The sequence below is a fragment of the Dipodomys spectabilis genome, unplaced genomic scaffold (genome assembly GCF_019054845.1).
Source record: "Dipodomys spectabilis isolate Male_0828 unplaced genomic scaffold, ASM1905484v1 ptg000002l, whole genome shotgun sequence".
NCBI lineage: Eukaryota > Metazoa > Chordata > Mammalia > Rodentia > Heteromyidae > Dipodomys > Dipodomys spectabilis.
Genome location: NW_024870679.1, coordinates 43,124,299 through 43,142,887, shown reverse-complemented (window position 1 = coordinate 43,142,887; position 18,589 = coordinate 43,124,299). Strand labels below are relative to the sequence as shown.

Sequence of the window (18,589 nt, the reverse complement as noted above, 5' to 3'; positions counted from 1 at the left end):
ACTTCCAGATTTTTCCTCAGTTTTCTTGCAGTAGTTTTAAAGTTTCCACTTCAGGTCATACTTGGAGCTTTTTGATCCATTTGGAGTTGATTTTTGCACAGAGTGACAGGCAGGGGTCCATTTTCAGTCTCCTGCTGGTGGATAACCAGTTTTCTCATCAGCATTTGTTGGAGCAGTGTTATGTTCTCCCGTGTATGTTTCTTGCCCCTGTATGAAGACTTAAGTAGCTGTAGCTGTATGGGTTTTTTTTCATCCTAGGATTTCTATACTGTTCTATTGATTTTCAGGCTGTTTTTATGCCACTACCAAGCTGGTTTTGCTACTATGGGTCTGTAGTATTGTAGTATTGAAGTCTGGTATTGTGATACTTCTAGCGTTACTCTTTGTACTCAGAATTGCCTTTGCTATTTGGGGTCTCTTCTGCTTCCATGTGAATGTTTGGATTGAGTTTTCTATTTATGTGAAGAGTAACATTAGGACTTTGTTTGGTATTGTGTTGAATCTGTGGATTGCTTTTGACAGGATAGCTGTTTTCACAATATTGATTTGAGGGAGGGAGTCTTTCCTTTTTTGATGTCTTCTTTAATTTCTTTCATCAAGGTTTTATAGTTTTCATGAGGTCTTTTACTTCCTTGGTTAAGTGAATGCACAGATATTTTATTGGTTTTGAGGCTATTGTGAATGGGACTGCTTTCTAGATTTTCTTTTTCAGCCTGTTTATTGTTGCTATACTGAAAAGCTCTGGTTTTAGAGGGCTGATTTATATCCTGCTATGTTTCTGAAGGTATTCCTCACCTCTCATAGTCTTTTGGTGAAGTCTATAAAGTCTGTTAACGTATCATATCATCCACAAATGGATCATATTATCCACAAATGAATATTATTTGTCTTTTTCTTTCCCAATTTGAATCTATTTTTTTTTATTGCCTTAATTGCTCTGGTAAGGCATTCTAGAACCATACTGAATTAGAACAGGGAAAGTGGACACACTGTCTTGTTCCTGTCTTTGGGTAAGCAATTTCAGTTACTATATGGTTTTTAGTCAACTACATGTTGTTTTGTTTTTCTTGGAGCCATGTCTTTTTATTTCTCTGAACAAAGTAATTTAAAAAGTTTTATTCTCCATGCAAAATCTCTCCTTCCTCTGGAAAGTTTTATTCTACTTATTTCAGTTTCTTTTCTTTTTTTTTTTTGGGTCTGGTCGTGAGGCCTGAACTCTGGGCCTGGGCACTGTCCCTCAGCTCTTCAGCTCAAGGCTAGCGCTCTACCACTTGAGCCACAGCGCCACTTCCGGCTTTTTTCTTTTTGTTTATGTGGTGCTGAGGAATTGAACCCAGGGCCTCATGCATGCAAGGCAAGTGCTCTACCACTGAGCCCCCTTCCCAGCCCTTATTTCAGTTTCTTTAGTGTTTTCTTAAATGTCCATGACCTTCAATTGTGTGTTTGTATTTAACAAAGGCTCACTCAGTTTGGTGCTACAGCTTAATGGTTAGAGAGCTTGCCTGGAATGCTCTGTTCAATCCCTAGCATACAGAGACAGGGCCATGAAAGCCTGATTTTTCTTTATGGTGCACTTATACTTATGTACATTTTGTTTCCCCATCCCAGACTCTCTGTTTCATCCTCTTTTAGAGGGTAAGCTTCCATTTCTTCACTGGGCTGGGGGGCTATTGCTCCTGCCTGGATGGAGGATGGGGCTGGGTCAGTGTTCCTCTTCTGTGTTCACTGCTCCACCTCCACTCTCCTAGGAGGTGTTTGGTGCCTTCTTGTAATTTCCTTGTGCTTTTCTATGTTTCTGGATCATCAACAATGAATCACTTTCACAAGCAGGAATTTTAAAAAGCCCCTAAATTTCTTTCAACTTAAAATTGAATACCTTTTGACCCAATAATTTTTACTTCTTGGAATCTCTTTCTTTTAAGGAAATAGCATTTTGTAAAACATCTTTCCACATCACAGCAGTTTGTTGTAGAAGACCACTGTTTTTATTTTTTATTTTTTTGTTGTTGTTGTTGGTTGCGGGGCTTGACTCTGGGCCTGCACTGTCCCTGCACTCTTCAGCTGAAGGTGAGCACTCTACCGCTTGAGCCACAGCGCCACTCCCAAGGCCACTGTTTTTAAACATTACAGAAATCCAGTATTGGGTCATGGCTAAGTAGTTAACAGTAAAGCCTTATTGTAAAGCCCCAGAGTGTTGTTTGCAAAGATACTTAGCAATATGGAGGAGAGGGTGTGTGAGGTAATGTAAAATGAGAGAGAGAAAAAAATTGTAGACACACTTTTGTTTATAATTAATTTATACCATTACTAGGGCTTGACCTCACTGCTCTCACTTGGCTGTTATGTTCAAGGCTGGTGCTCTACCATTTGAGTCAGACCTCCACTTCCTCAGATTTTATTTAAATAAGTATAGACAGAGACAGGGGGGAATGACCTCTGAACATTTAACAGATGTGAGCCCTAGCTCATGGGGCCTCCTTGTCTAATGTAATTGATCAGACACTCCCTTTAAAATCTGAAAGAAAAAAAAATCCATGTGTGAAAAAGAGAAGAGAGTAGAAAAGTTGATGTCATCATTGGTTGTATTAGTAGACTTACGTTTAGGGGCCAGAGGTGATAGTCTGGATTCTGATCACCTGGAATAGCACATCTGGCCTACAGGGGAGGGAGGCGCGTGTTGGGAGGAAAGTAAACCAGTTGCCCCCAGGTCAGAGCACTCTGAGCTGGGTGAGAGGGGCGGGTAGGTGCTCAGGCCCACTAGCTGCCTGCCTATGGCTGCAGTGTTTTGTGGCAGGTCACATAGCTGAGTATCATGTGGCTCCTAGGATCAGAACCAAGGCTGGAGGGAGATGCTTAACCATGAGAAAGCAGTTGGGGCAGTTGGGTGATGGATTCCTCTTCCTCCAAATGCCCATGGTCAGGTTAAGGTATGGCAAGGAAATAAAGAGCCCCCCCCCCCCCCACCAGGGTGCTAGGGGTCAGGAATCTAGAGCTGACTGTGAGCTAGCACATTATATTGGGAAGAAATTTAGGTACTGTCCAGCTTGGCTTTATGTATGGCCTGTGATGTTCACATGCTGTCATGGGTCACAAATAAAATGAGCTTGTAGTTAGCAAAATTCCCAGTATACTTCATATAACCCTATGCCTATTTTTCCTACTCTAGAAGATGATTTTTTTTTCTGGTCCTGGGGCTTGAACTCAGGGCCTGGGCACTGTTCCTGAACTTTTATGCTCAACGCTAACACTCTCCCACTTGATCCACAGCTCTGTTTCTGGCTTTTTGATGTTTACTTGGAGATAAGAATCTCAGATTGTCCTGCCTAAGTTAGTTTTGAACTGTGATTCTCAGATCTCAGCCTCTTGAGTAGCTAGGATTATAGGCGATAGTAACCCTCATGCAGCTGGAACCAGCTTTTCAGACACCAGGTCCTGGATTTGTAACCAAGAACTGTAAAAGCAGACATATGGACTTTCCCAGCCATGCTGAATTTGGTGTGTGGCCTAGGACCAGATGGTGTAGGCGAGGGGCAGTGTCTGTTTCCAGAGCTGCTACAAGGAAGACCCAAACTCAGCCTGGTGCTGGTGCTGGTGGCTTATGCCTATAATCCTAGCAACTCAGGAGGCTGAGATCTGAGGTTCAAAGCCAGCCCAGGTAGGAAAGTCTATGAGACTCTCATCTCCAATAAGTCACCAGAAAACTGGCTCAAAGAATTAGAGCGCTGAGGCTGGGAAGATGGCTCAGTGGTAGAGGGCTTGCCTTGCGTGCATGAGGCCCTGGGTTTGATTCCTCAGCACCACATAAGCAAAAAGAAAAAAGCCGGAAGTGGTGCTGTGGCTCAAGTGGTAGATCGCTAGCTTTGAGCTGAAGTGCTGAGGGACAGCACCCAGGCCCACTCTTTCCAGCTAGGCCTGGAACATAGGTCACTCCTCCTCCTCACCCCTCAGCCCCCAGCCACTTGCCCCATGTTTGTATGGCTACCAGTCTAGATTCCAGCCCCAGCTCTGCCAAAGCCCAAGTCATGAGTTTGGCCTGACCCTAGCCCCAAAACTAAGTTCAAAGTAAGTGAGCTTTGAAGGTTAGGATGCTCACCTCTTACACTTAAACCTCCTTTCTGAGGTAGGACGTAGGTGATAGATAGCAGAAATGGGATCCCAGGGCCCTCAGGTAGATCTGGCTCAAAGACCATCGCCTCTGGCCTTCACCCTGCCTGGGGCATCTCAGCCTCCTAGGGTCCCCCCTTCCAACATGTGAACTACCCCGTGTCCAATCTAGTCCTTCACTTCATACTCAGAACTAATGCAAGGCTGGGCTTCTGGGGAAGAAAAGTGTCTCTCTGACCATACTTAGAAACCCACTGAGATTGAGGTATTGAGTAGCTGCCCAGATCCTGAGAAGAAGGAGTCATTGGCTGGAGAAATTATGGGGGAACTCCTGGAGGAGGAGTGACCTATGTTCCAGGCCTAGCTGGAAAGAGTGGGCTGAATTTTACTGCTTGATGATTACTAGCCAGATATAGTCAGTCACCGTGTCTCTGAGGTGCCAGATGTTGTGGGGTTTTTTTGTTTTTTGTTTTGGGTCCGGTCGTGTGCCTGAACTCTGGGCCTGGGCGCTGTCCCTCAGCTCTTCAGCTCAAGGCTAGCGCTCTACCACTTGAGCCACAGTGCCACTTCCGGCTTTTTTCTTTTTGCTTATGTGGTGCTGAGGAATCAAACCCAGGGCCTCAGGCATGCAAGGCAAGCGCTCTACCACTGAGCCCCTTCCCAGCCCCGCAGATGTTGTGTTTTGGAGAGGAGAGAACCATGACTCATGGCCTCCAGACCCATGACTGGTAAATGCTGGAGGCAGCATTTCTTTCAGGACCCTCTGGTGCCAATCTATTTTATACTTTCTTCTGCACCAAGATTCTACTTTCTCCAAGTCTACCAGTGCTTAAAGGTTTGTACACACTTGAGCTGCTCCTTCTGGTGGACTAGAAAGAGCCACGGTAGGAAGGACCCAACCCTAAGCCTCCCTTCCAAAATCCCAAGGGGCCCAGGATGAGGCAGGATGGGTACAGAGACATCCAGTTAGCCTATGGTGGCTGCAGACACACCTGGAGAGCAGGGTGTCCAATCAGGAAGTACAATACATTGGTAACATAGTGGGGCAGTAGACGGGCAGGATGGAAAAGGTCACGGTGCAGTGGGGATGCAAAGAGGCCAGTGGCTGGGCTATTTCAAAAGGTGGAATGCTTAGGGCTCAGGCTGCAGAGACCAAAGACAGATTGAGCAGGACCGAAGACTAGGGGGAAGGCCTGGATAAAAAGTACCACCCCACCCCTGGAACAAAGCATGGGACAGCATCCACACACACCTGGCCCGAGATCAAGTCCTGTTTATTTTGGAAGCACAAACAGCAGAACAAGGGAGTAATGATAGAAACAAGGCACCTGTCTTGGGACACTTCTGGCTGCCTGTCCTACCTGCGCCAGCCAGGCCGACCCAGCAGCCTGCACCAGCCTCTCTTCCTGTGAGGAGAGGATGTGAGGACGGCCAACGGAGGAGACTCTTTCAGGGGATGGGATAAGTTGACTCTGGGTTCCTCTGGATCAGGAGGAATAAGCCACCGGGTCTGTAACACCCTTGGCCAAGAACACTGGAGCTGGCTCCATCAGTGCCTGGGACAAAGGCACTTCCTGGGGCGGAATCCTCAAGTGCCCTCTGGTCAACCAGGGAGGGCCAGGATCCAGAACCTGTGATGAGGCAGTCGCCAGCCAATCATCTACACAGAGTCCAGTCACCCCTGCAGAGCTTCCTAGGAGGGGTCAGCTAAGGTCACCAGACTTCTCAGGACCCCGCTCTTGAGTGACATACGCCCCGGCTGCTAAACATACTGCATCTTAGAAATGCTGCCGCTGGGACCACTGGGGGACTTCCCCATGCACTGCGGGGGTGGGTCGAGGAAGAGGGGGGCCTTGGAAGAGGCCAGCCTCTCCTCCGTGGTCAAGTTGGCCCAGTTTTGCTCCGTGGATGAGAGCCCGTTGTAGGTAGGGCATGGTGGAGAGGAGGGCCCCTCGCCCATGGGGAGGTAGAAGAAGACCTGGTCAGGGTAGGGGTGCGAGGATGGGTCCTGCGCTGTGGGCTCCTCCTTGCTGTGCCAGAGCCTTAGCCCCCGCCGGATGTAGTGGCGTAGCAGGTGTGCCAGCTCCAACAGGTTGAGTACCAGGGAGATGAGACCCATCACCAGCATGAAGATGATAAAGATGGTTTTCTCCGTGGGGCGAGAGACATAGCAGTCCACGGAGTGGGGGCAGGGCACACGGTGGCACACATACAACGGCTGCATGATCCAGCCGTAGAGGCACCACTGGCCATAGAGAAAGCCGGCCTCAAACACACTCTTGCACACCACGCTGACCATGTAGCTGCCCATCAGTGCCCCACGGATTCGCAGGCGTCCATCTTCCCTGACCGAGATCTTAGCGATCTGCCGCTCTATAGATGCCAGGGCCCGATCCACGTGTGGGTCTTTCGATGGCAGAGCCCGCAGCTCCCCCTCCTTCTGCCTCAGTTTCTCCTCTAGCCGAGAGAGGTAGAGGACATGGCCCAGGTAGATCAAAGTGGGCGTACTGACGAAGAGGAACTGTAGCACCCAGTAGCGGATGTGGGAGATTGGGAAAGCCTGGTCGTAACACACGTTGGTGCAGCCCGGCTGGATAGTGTTACACTCAAAATCAGACCGCTCATCGCCCCAAACCGACTCGCCAGCCAGGCCCAGAATGAGGATTCGGAAGATGAAGAGCACGGTCAGCCAGATCTTGCCCACCACTGTGGAGTGCTCCTGGACCTGGTCCAGCAGCTTTTCCAGGAGGCTCCAGTCACCCATGGCTCCCAGGCCTCCCTCTGCAGGGAGACAGAAGCAGGAAGTCAGCAGGGAAGCTAAGTATCACGGGGGGGGTCCCAGCAGCAAGTCCTGAGGAGCCCCCTCCCCTTCTACCTGCTAAAAGACCCAGGCTGACTGAAGCCCCAATCAGATAGCTTGGGGCATGGAGGCCAAGCTGTGTGTGTGTGTGTGTGTGTGTGTGTGTGTGTGTGTGTGTGTGTGTGTGCACGCACGCCTGCCTCACACTCACTTGGCTATTTGCATACGGCTAGTGCTCTACCCTGTGAACCACATCTCCATTTCTGGCATTTTACTAGTTAGAGATAAGAATCTTTCTGGATTTGTCTACTTGGGCTGGCTTCAAACTGTGATCCTCAGATATCAGCTTCCTGAGTAGCTAGAATTACAGGCTGGAGCCAATGGTGCCCAGCTGGTGCTAAGCTGCCCCCCTCCCCATGGGCTTGTCTTAATATGAGTTAAGAGTCCCTGTCTCTCACCTGTCTGTGCCTTCTTGTCCTCAGTTAGAGTCCCAGCATGACCTCAGTGCAGGAGGTCAGCCTGGAACCCATGGGTCCTTTGCCTATATAGGAACGGGGAATTTGAGGAAAGGGGAATTTGGGGAGCTATCCAAGGTCGCACAGCTGTGGCAAGCCTTGCCTCCCTTTTCTCTGAGGTCGGACAGACCCTGGTGTAGTGGTGTTTTATTTGCAGGGCTTTTAAAATGGCCTCAGACCTCAGAACCGTGCAACTCCCACCCCTCCAATACTTCTCTCTAATGACTGATCTCAGGGAGGAGGCACTCGGGAGGGGATTGACGCCCCACCCGGCCGTCTGTGGGTTGTAAAGCGCACCTGTCACTTAAGCTGGGGGTGAGGAGAGGTGCTGCTGAGTCCACAGGCCCTCTGCACCTCCCAAGCAGCTGCAGGCCAACTCTAGTCTCCTGAGAAGACCTGGCCTTGCAGGGGGCAGCAGAGGCCACCAAGTTCCCAGAAGGGATAGGAGGAGGAAGCCAGGGAGAAGGGAGGGGATGCGGGAGCTGTCATTGGAAAGCCAGGCTGTGGACCCAAGCCCAGGTTCGAATCCTGTCTCCCTCTTACTAGCTGGGGAATCGGCGAGGTCACAACTTGAAGGATGGAACCGGAAGGCAGCGGGCTCAGCAGGGATCCTGGCTCCAGGCCGGGGAGGTGAGCGCGGCTGGGCCGGCCCGGGTCTCCCCGGTGTCCCGCAGCCCCAGGGCCGCCGGGGGTGCCCCGCTCTTCCCAACTCACCGCGTGCCTGCCTGGACGAAGGCCTGAGCGGCGCCCGCGGGAGCCCAGCTGGACCTCGGCCCGGGCCGGCGGCCGCGGGCGCCTTAAATACGGCGGAGGGGCGGGGTGGGGGCAGGAAACGCCCGGGGGAGGGCGCAGGCTGCGGGGCGGGGCCTCCCGCCCACTCCAGGGGCACGCGGGTGCGGGGGGGGGGTGAGCACCCCTTCCTTCTCCACACCCCCCACGGGGTCCCTGCCTGCACCCCTCCGCTCCCCTTCTTTCCCCTTCCCCTTTTCCCCCCTCCAGAGATCCGGGTTTCTCCAAGGCCAGCATCTTCAGGGCAGAATTACAGCTAGAGCTTGCAGAACCGGTAGGGGCTGTGAAGGGTGGATAGGAGCCCCAGAGTGGGGACCACGCAGAAGGCGACAGTTAAGGCTGGGGGACAAGGGACTCCCAGGGGAGGGTTGGTGACAGAGGGGGAGGGGACGGGGCGGGGGCACCGTGTCCCCTGTGATCTTCCAGCGTCCTCAGTCATCCCTGGACCTCAGCCGGCTACACACTCTAAGGTCACAGAGCAGCTCCTTTGTGCCCCCCTGAGACCCTCTGACCCGAAGCTGGGGCTTGAAGGGGAATCAAAGGGACTGAGTGGAAGGGGTTGCTGCCCTGGGGCCCCTGTGGCTCACTCCTGTCATCTTAGCTGCTCAGGAGGTTGAGATCTGAGGACCCAAGTTCAAAGCCAACCGCCCCCCCCCCCCAGCAGGAAAGTCTGTGAGATTCTTCTCTCCAATTTTCAAGCAGCAAAAAGCCAGAAGTGGAGCTGTGGCTCAATTAGTAGAACACCAGCCTTGAGTGAAAAAGGAGGATGGTGGGCAGCTGGAGCTGACCACCATAAACCAGGCAGGCTTGGTCTTGGCTGTGCTCACTGGCTAGTTGCAGAAATGTATAAGGTAAGGTTATGAATGTGGGAAGCTCTCTGTGGGAGAGCTGGGGAGTCATGGGCTTGTTTGGGGGACTATGGTAGCTAGGCAAATGAGGAGAATGCTTGGCTAAGGGGGTAGCAAGCACTGAGGTCCTGGGGTAATAACATCTTGAGATGATGTCTCAGCCCAGGGGCTGAGAAGTGACTGGGGGAGTAAGATGGACTTAAAAACTGATTCGTAATTTTTTTTTTTCTTTCTGAGATAAACTGAATCCTGCTACTCGGGAGCTGAGATCTGAGGATCACAGTTCAAAGCCAGCCTGGGTAGGAAAGTCCATGAAACTCTTATCTCCAATAAACTGCCAGAAAACCGGAAGTGGTGCTGTAGCTCAAGTGTTAGAGCTCTAGCCTTGAGCTGAAGAGCTGAGGGACAGCCCTCAGGCCCAGAGTTCAAGCCCCACCACCAACAAAACAAACAAACAAAAAAACCTGAATCCTTACTTGGGCCTACGGATTAATTGAAAGCTGGATAAAAGCAAGACATCAATGCATCTCCCAGGTAGTATCTATGGTCTTTGCTTGCTCTCTCTCTGTCTCTCTCTCTCTCCCTCCCTCCTTACACTCCTCCTCCCCTCCAGCAGTCACTTTCCAGCCATCTTTTTTTTTTTTTTTGTCAGTCATGGGGCCTGAACTCTGGGCCTGGACACTGTCCCTGAGCTCTTCAGCTCAAGATTAGCACTCTACCACTTGAGCCACAGCTCCACTTCTGGCTTTTTCTGCTTATGTGGTGCTGAGGAATCGAACCCAGGGTCTCATGCATGCAAGGCAAGCGCTCTACCACTGAGCCACCTTCCTAGCCCGAGCCATCTTGAAATATAGGAGAGACCAGAGTACTTGCCAGGCACAAGTGACTCATGGTAGCCGGTAGCCAGACTTGACCTGAGCAAATCCTCGTGAAGAGAAAAAGACTTTCAGAACCCCTGAGGTCATCTCTGACCACTTCTGACCTGGCTTGTGATTTGGACAGTGTTAAGTATGCATACCTCTCAGCCCTGCCCCCAGTGCTCCCAATTTAAAAGTAAGGCAAATGTCTCTGTCCTAAGAGACAGCTGAAAAAGGGGATAGAGGGGTGGGGAAGGGCTGCTTCCCTTGGCTGCCAGAGCTACAAAATGAATGCATCGCTACTCACTATACTTCTTTATTTGGCATGTGGAGGGGAGTGGTTGGTCCTAAGACAGGGAAGTCCTGGAGCTTGGGTCTGGGATCCCAAACTCTGATTTCAGCTTTGGCAAGCCAGCAAGGAGGAAATGCACCCTTTGGGGGCTAGGGCTTATAGCAGTTGACCCTGGGTGGAGGGGAAAGATGGACTGGATTTCCCAAGCTGTTGGAATTACTTGAATGCCAAGGATCTTTTCCTCTATCTTTCTACTTTGGCCACCACCAGCTGCTTTTTTACCATCATTTGGTGAAGCAGAGAAACCAGGGAATCTGATGCTATTTGAGTGGGGTCCTTGGTTAGTTCTCTTTTTTTTCCCCTATGTCAGCCGTGGGACTTGAACTCTGTGTCTGGGCTCTGTCCTTCAGCTCTTCAGCTCAACGTGAGTGCTCTACCACTGGAGCCACAGTGCCACTTCCGGTTTTCTGGTGGCTAATTGGAGATAAGAGTCTCATGGACTTTCCTGCCCAGGCTGGCTTTGAACTGTGACCCTCAGATCACAGCCTCCTGAGTAGCTAGGATTACACGTGTGAGCCTGGCTTGGTAAGTCCTCTTCTATAGTGCACAGCTGGAACTTGCTTTCTTGTCCAAATACACCATTTGTTTTGCCTAGAACATTTAAAATTGTGGTTGTCTTACTTGTCTGCTGTGTGAGCTCTTTCAGGTTGTAATATATTCTGGGTTTAGGCCATTTGTTTCTAGACAGGGGAGCTTGAAACAGTAAAGAAGCCAGGCCTAAAAGAGGACATCATCTATAGGCCAGACAGAATTCAACTTAATAAAAATGCCACGTAAGTCCATTCAAGAGTAATGTTTATATTTCTTCTTGGCTTAAACATGGACCATGGGGTCTTACTGGCACCAACTTCCACCTGGACTGCCCCTTCCTCTTCCCAGCTCATAGGGGGTGGGGGAAAGTGAATCCCAGCAACAAAGAACTCTGGGCTGGAAAGATGGCTCAGTGGTAGAGTGCTTGCCTTGCATGCATGAGGCCCTGGGTTCAATTCCTCAGCAACACATAAGCAGAAAAAGCCGAAAGTGTTGCTGTGGCTCAAGTGGTAGAGTGCTAGCCTTGAGCTGAAGAGCTGAGGCATAGCACCCAGACCCAGAGTTCATGACCAACAAAACAAAACAAAACAAAAAAAAAACTCTGAAAAACCACAACCTGGTGAACAGATGAAATCTGCAGAGAATAGCTCAAATATATTTTGAGGGAAAACTGTTGAGACCAGAAGAGAAATGATCAGAATCCAAATGGAGTCACTTGTCAGCCCTCCAAAAAAATAAAATATAAATAATAAATAAGTAAACCCTGAGAAATTTAAAGGAGGGATTCATGTGTGTGTGTGTGTGTGTGTGTGTGTGTGTGTGTGTGTGTGTGTGTGTGTGTTATATGACTATCTGATATTAAAGCCCTTCTAGGGCTTTAGAAAACAAATTGTTTCATCTAGTGCCTTCTATTTAGGGACAGGAGTGACTATGCTTGCTCCAACATGTCTTTAGTAGCCCATGCTCATGAAATCATCTAGAAGAGAATCTCCTATGCAATTAGTTTAATTGGATGTCCTTTGACTTTTACTACCTCTGTATTGTACTTTATAATGGTGTGTCTAGTTTTAGGCTTAAATGAAAGTCACCAATTTATTGTAAATGTTGAGCCTAATTCTCTTAGGATTGAGGAAACTTCAAACATGAAGGGGAAAATTATAAGAGGTGTTTAAAAACTGCTGTACTGTTGAGAAACACTAACTCCTACTTGGCCTACAGATTAATTGCAAGCAGCATAAAGGCCAGGCATCACAGCCTCCCTCGTGTTGTAACTATGGTCTCTGTTCTAAGCCATTCTCTCTGTCTCTCTCTCTCTCTGTCTCTCTGTCTCTGTCTCTGTCTGTCTCTCTCCTATAGTCACTTCTCAGGAATACAGGAAGGACCAGAGCACTTGCCAAGCACCAATCAATGACTTACTGTAGCAAGATTTTACTTGAACAATCCCTGAGAAAAACAAAGTACTTCAGTCTCTCTGAAGCCATCTCTGATCATCTCTGTGACTTGAGATTGAATTTGGCCTTGGGTCTCAAACTGAGGTCTTCTTCTCTTCCTCCTTTGTCATGTTCTAGCTCGAAATTGTGTGTGTGTACGTGTGTGTGTGCATGCACACACACACACACACACGCACGTACACTAGTACTAAGGCTTGGACTTAGGCCCTCATGTTCTCTTGTGGCTCTTTCATTTAAGGCTGGAGGCTGGCACTCTACCAATTGACCTGTATCTCCATTTCCAGGTTTTTGTGTGTATGTGTGTGTGCTGGTCCTGGGGTTTGAACTCAGGGCTTGGGTGCTGTCTCTGAGCTCTTTTCCTCAAGGCTAGCGCTCTTCCACTTGAGCCACCATTCCACTTCCAGATTTTGTGTGTGTGTGTGTGTGTGTGACTAATTAAGGATATGAGTCTCGTGGATGTTTCTGCCTGGACTGGTTTTGAACTATAATCCTCAGGTCTCAGTGTTCTGAGTAGCTAGGATTACTGGCTTGAGCCACGGCTACCCAGTGAGCCTAGAACTTTTTTCTCTGCAGAATGAGGAGCTATATGAACCTGCTTTGGCAGGCTGGTGGGCAATCCATTTGAAGCATTTTGAGTAGCATTGGTAGGAAATCAGTTCAAGACACTGCTTCCAAACACCGGGACAAAATAGAACAAAAGGCTTCTGTGGATGGTCTCTAGACTGAAAAGGTAAAAGAGCTCAGGGCAGAGGGTTGGCAGGGGTGTGGAAGCTAAGGGAAGGGAAGGTGACAGGTGGGTATAAGGCCTGAAGATGGGGGACAGTCCTTGGACCCCAGGGTCCCAGGCTGGGCCCCAGGGCTCTGTCAGGAGTCCTGAGAGAGTGGGCTCAGACCTCCAAACTTCAGGATGGTTGGCTCCAGTGGAAGGCGGCAGCTTGTGCGGAATGAGTATCAGAGCCATCTACCTTCCCTTTCAAGCCCATACCTTAGGGCCAGGCCAGCTGAGCCTCTAAAGACTCCAAAAGGGACCACTGAGTCCTCTTGGTTCTGACCCTGGGAGTATGGGAACAGAGCTCCCTGGAGGACTGAAACCTCTGACCCAGAGCTTCCTCCCAGACCAGGCCTTTCCCATCCAATCTACTGGGAGGGAGAGGGGAGCAGGTGGAGGGGCTGGGGCTGATGTCACTGGAAGGGGGGTTTATTTAACCTGTCTTTGTCTCTGGAGGAGGAAAATGCTAGGACCAGCCAGTACACTACTTCATCTGTGGAGAAAAATCCCTAAAGCCACGCTTCCCTCTGTTCCCATTGTTTTCCCTGTTCAGTCTGCCTCCAGCCCAGGGGCCTCCAAACTGGTCTGACCTCTAGCCTCACACTGACCTCCTTTCAGCCTGCACACTGACCTGAGATTGCCCTGTTTAAATCCATTCTATGGCTCCCATCCCCTTCGGGGTAAGGTCCCGAACAACCTCACCCACATCTTCAGGCTTTCTTCTTCCACTCCCTCACCAGCCGTATTGAAGGGCCAGTGGGCCTCTGTGCTGTGAATCTGCTTTGTTCTCATAACTCCCAAGGCCTACTAACCACCCTCCCCCCAGACCCCCTCCCCCAGGTTCTCAGGAAAACCTTACCCCTGACCTTCTCTGAAAGTGCAGACTGCTGGCTCAGAAGGATCCCCCTACCATAAAACCCCAAACGGGACAGTTTGCACCATAAACCCCACAGGACAGGACAAGAAATTGCAAAGAAGAGTCTTACCTTAGAATGCATAAAAACCCAACGCTTCCCCCACTCCTGCTCTTTGTCTCCCCGCCCCTGCTTGGTGCTCCATGGAGCCTCTCTGCAGCCTGTTCGAGTCTGTTGAGGTCTCTGCCTTTTCTCTCCTTTTGTCTTGCCCATTGATCGTTTCCTGACACTCTGTGTGCTCCTGCTTTGGCCCAGGTTGCTCCCTGTTGAGGGATCTTTGCTCAGTTGTCCCCCTGCTGGCCTCTATGGGGTTGGTGTACCCCATCGAGTGCTCTCCATGACTGGGTACTGACTGCCTGGCAGCACATTGCTTCTTTTGTTTGTTTTAGTTGGGATAGATATGAATATCTATCTATCTATCTATCTATCTATCTATCTATCTATCTATCTATCTATCTATCTATCTATCTATCTATCTATCTATCTATCTATCTGAGTGCCAGTGACTCACACTTGTAATCCTATCTACTCGGGAGGCTGAAGTTCCAAGCCGTCCTGGACAGGAAAATCTGTGATACTTATCTCCAAGTAGCCAGAACTGGAGACATAGCTCAAACAGTAAAATGCTAGACATGAGCAAAAGAGCCAAGTAAGAGTGAGAGGTTCTGAGTTCAAGCCTCCAGTGCCACCATTAAAACAAACGATTGTTCCCCCCTCTCCTATGCCCTCATCTCCATCTCCTTCTGCATCTCTTCCTCTTCCTCCTTCTCCTCTTTTTCTTCCTCCTATTCTTTCCTCATCTTCTTCGTCTACTTCTTGCCCAGGCTGGCCTTAAACTCATGATCTCCCTGCTTCAGCACCCTCACCCCCGAGTGCTGGGATTACGAGTATGTTTTACTACACTTTGCTTTTCCTTTCTTTCTTTTCTTTTTTTTGGCTGGTCATGGGGCTTGAACTCTGGGCCTGGGCGCTGTCCCTGAGCTCTTCAGCTCAAGGCTAGCTCTCTACCACCTGAGCCATAGAGCCACTTCTGGTTTTCTGGTGGTTAATTGGAAATAAGAGTCTCATAGACTTTCCTGTCCAGGCTGGCTTTTTTTTTTGTCAGTTGTGGGGCCTGAACTCTGGGCCTGGGTACTGTCCCTCAGCTCTTCAGCTCAAGGCTAGCTCCCTACCACTGAGTCACAGCGCCACTTCCAGCTTTTTCTTTTTTTTTTTGTCGGTCGTGGGGCTTGAACTCTGGGCCTGGGCACTGTCCTTCAGCTCTTCAGCTCAAGGCGAGTGCTCTACCACTTGAGCTACAGCGCCACTTCCGGTTTTCTGGTGGTTTATTGGAGATAGGAGTCTCACAGTCTTTCCTGCCCGGGCTGGCTTTGAACCGTGATCCTCAGATCTCAGCCTCCTGAGTAGTTAGGATTACAGGCGTGAGCCACCAGCGCCCGGCTTTCCAGCTTTTTCTGCTTATGTGGTGCTGAGGAATTGAACCCAGGGCCTCATGCATGCAAGGCAAGCGCTCTACCACTGAGCTACCTTCCCAGCCCCAGGCTGGCTTTTTTTTTTTTTTTTTTGTCGGTCATGGGGCTTGATCTCTGGGCTTGGGTGCTGTCCTTACGCTTTTCAGCTCAAGGCGAGCGCTCTACTGCTTGAGCCACAGTACCACTTCCAGTTTTCTAGTGCTTTATTGGAGATAAGAGTCTCTTGGGCTGGGTGCTGGTGGCTCACGCCTGTAATCCTAGCTACTCAGGAGGCTGAGATCTGAGGATCGCGGTTCAAAGCCAGCCCGGGCAGGAGAGACCGTGAGACTCCTATCTCCAATAAACCACCAGAAAACTGGAAGTGGCGCTGTAGCTCAAGTGGTAGAGCGCTCGCCTTGAGCTGAAGAGCTGAAGGACAGCGCCCAGGCCCAGAGTTTAAGCCCCACAACCGACAAAAAAAAAAAAAGAGTCTCATGGACTTTCCTGCCCCGGGCTGGTTTTGAACCGCGATCCTCAGATCTCAGCCTCCTGAGTAGCTGGGATTACAGGTGTGAGCCACCCCTGCCCTGTTTTTCTTTGTCTTTTTTAAAAACAAGGGTGGGGATTGAATTGAGGGCCCCAAGTCTTCTTATAATGACACTAGTTCCGCTCAGGAGGGCTGCACCCTCATGATCCAATCACCTTTCCTAGGCCCCACCACCCAACACCCATCATACTGGGGGGAAGATTTCATTACGTGAATTTTGGAGAATATCAGCTCAGTGTATAGGCATGTGTGGGGTGTATGGGACCAGGATGAATGAAGACAAAACCATCTGTGTACCTTGGGCAGTGTGTAGCTGGTATGGACTTGGAAGGTCTATACAAATCTCCATGCATCACCTGCATGGCTGAAGGAGGCTTGAGCCGAATCTTCAGGCTTGCGGGGGAGGGGGGGTTGGAGGGCTGGGGGGTTGGGGGGGAGGGGAGGCGGGAGCAGGCAATGGGGATGAGACAAGAAGGTAGGGATGTGCCATGAGAAGGCCAGTGGGATGCAAGGCCACCTTATGGTGGTGGTGATGGGGAATTGGTTGCAAATGACTGCCCAGCATGAGCTGGCTGAGGTCTGAGTTGCCTTGCTCAGAATAGCTCTTGGACCAAAGGCCAGAGCTCTTAGTCGTTGGTTCTGGCTGGCATCCTGAAGAAACATGGCCAGCGCTGCATGCTCTCACAGAGCCCTCAGCCCTGCTGGGACAGCGGATGGTGTTTTCTGGTTGGGACTCTAAGCCACCCTTAGCCAGACAGCTAGAACCATCCTGGAAGATGTCAGATCTCCTCCCTGAGACCTTTGCAGCCACCCAGCAGGAGCTGGGGCTGCTGATGATTCAGCTCCAGTATCAGGCGTATTTATTGGCTTCATGAACATCATGCTAACGTTTTACCTAGTGGCTCCTTGGCTCTCTAGCAATCCTCTCAAGACAGAGGCTGAGTCCCTCAGAGCTGCTCTCTGCTCTGTCTTAACGCCTCCTACCCCCTTCTCCCAGGCTCCCTTGCGTTCTGTCTTCTGGTTGGCTCAGGTCAATGGAAGCCACTGGCCAGTGAGAAGTGCAGCTGAGAAATTTATGTGGCTGCTGTGGTGTGATGCATCCCATCGTTTCTGGCCATTGTTACCTTGGTATCAGCCCCCAAGGTAATGGTACAATCCCTTGGGCATTGAGCATCCCCCAGTGAGTTTCCTTACTACATTCCTCTATCTTATGCCTTTGAAAACTCTTGGAGCCAGGGGACGGTGGCTCACGGCTGCAATTCTAACTACTCAGAAGGCTGAGATCTGAGGATCTTGGTTCAAAGCCAATTTCGGCAGGAAAGTCTGTGAAACTCTTATCTCCAATTAACCAGCAAAAAGCCAGAAGAGGAGCTGTGACTCAAATGGTAAGAGTGTTAGCCTTGAGGGAAAAAAACTAAGGAACAATTCCCAGGCCCTGAGTTCAAGCCCCAGTAATAGCACACACACACACACACACACACAAAGTGACTTGGTTTGAATGTGCCATCTATGTTCTACAGGGACCCTGACTGATGACAAACTTCTCAGTGCATTGATGATGGGGTCGAGGTCTGGAAAGCTGGCTCTAGGTACACAATAGAAAGCTGGGCTGAAGAAACGATTGAGCAATAATTTAATCTTGGGGTGCAAGGAACAGGGTCAGCCCAGCCCTTTAAACTTGGTTGGCTTCTCCACCCCTTAACGGCCATAGTGAGGGCAAAGGTAAGCGGCACACAGCCTGTGCTGTCTGCACAGTGCCCTCGCCTCTCCTTGCTTGCATTGGATCTCTGTTCACCAGCTCCTGACTTTAAAGGCCAGGCTGGGATGCATGCTGTCTTGTAGAGTAGTAGGCTGTGTGTCCTGCTGTGAGCGCAGGGAGGAGAGTGTGGCTAGCATGGATTCTGTGGACACAGGGTGAAGGTGTGGCTGTGACAGCAGTAATGGGTGATGAAGGAAGTGGGCCTGTGGTTTGTCTGTTGTGAGAGAGTCACTGTGATTTAGTGTGTACTCAGGGTGGAGTATAATCCCTGAAAGCTTGAATGCAGTGTTGCAGAAGCATGGCGCCCTCTTGTGGCCATAACTAGAATCCCAAGTGTGCATCTGCAGGTCCAGCCACGGAGCTGCCACTTCACAGCTGCACACCCCAGCTCCAGCCTGAGTCACTGCACCCTCCTCTACCCCCCTCCACCCCACCTTAGCTTCTAGCTTCATCCTTCAGCCTCAGGGCTCTTTTCCTTTCCTTGTCCTCAGGGAGCTGAGTGTGGGGAAATGGAGGACCAAGCCAGCCTGTATAAAACACACCTTTATTGCTTACAGAGAAACTGTGTTGGGGGTACACTCCCACAGGCACATGCTCCTGAGTTCCTGGGACCAGGGGCTACCGAGCTGAGCACACTGGTGGGAGGAGAACAGGAGTATATCTTGGAGGAAGGGGGCGGGAGCTGCCACTGACAGAAGTGACAGTCCAAGAGACTTAAGTGTCTTGTTGCTGCCTTTCCCCAGACTGGCTTTCAGGCCTCTAGCAGAAGGAGCGTCCCATCAGAACACCACACATCTGGGTGATGTCTCTGGGTATCTGCTGCACCCAGCTCAGGGCAAACACCTCTTTCTCCTTGAACACCCTCAGTCTGCTGCTGTCTCTCTCTGGACCATATCTCTTCT

The 18,589-nt window shown here is 50.3% G+C and overlaps 1 protein-coding gene across 2 annotated transcripts; it reads right to left on the bottom strand.

The window, feature by feature from the left end:
• Positions 1-5,357: 5,357 nt before the first annotated feature.
• Gja4 (gap junction protein alpha 4) lies at positions 5,358-8,188 on the bottom strand. Of its 2 annotated transcripts, none has more exons than XM_042678384.1 (2): positions 8,134-8,188; positions 5,358-6,885 (listed from the first exon to the last, which is right to left on the bottom strand). In XM_042678384.1, exon 2 carries the CDS (start codon positions 6,866-6,868, stop codon positions 5,867-5,869), a length of 1,002 nt encoding a protein of 333 aa, XP_042534318.1. In that variant the 5' UTR covers positions 6,869-6,885; positions 8,134-8,188; the 3' UTR covers positions 5,358-5,866. The 2 variants fall into 2 exon arrangements, with proteins under 2 accessions (XP_042534318.1, XP_042534325.1); XM_042678391.1 differs by having other exon boundaries at positions 5,358-6,870; positions 8,134-8,177.
• Between the last annotated feature and the right edge of the window lie 10,401 nt (positions 8,189-18,589).

Coding starts and splice junctions, on each gene's coding strand:
- Gja4 (XM_042678384.1), bottom strand. CDS start 6,868: ATGGGTGACTGGAGCCTCCTGGAAAAGCTGCTGGACCAGGTCCAGGAG.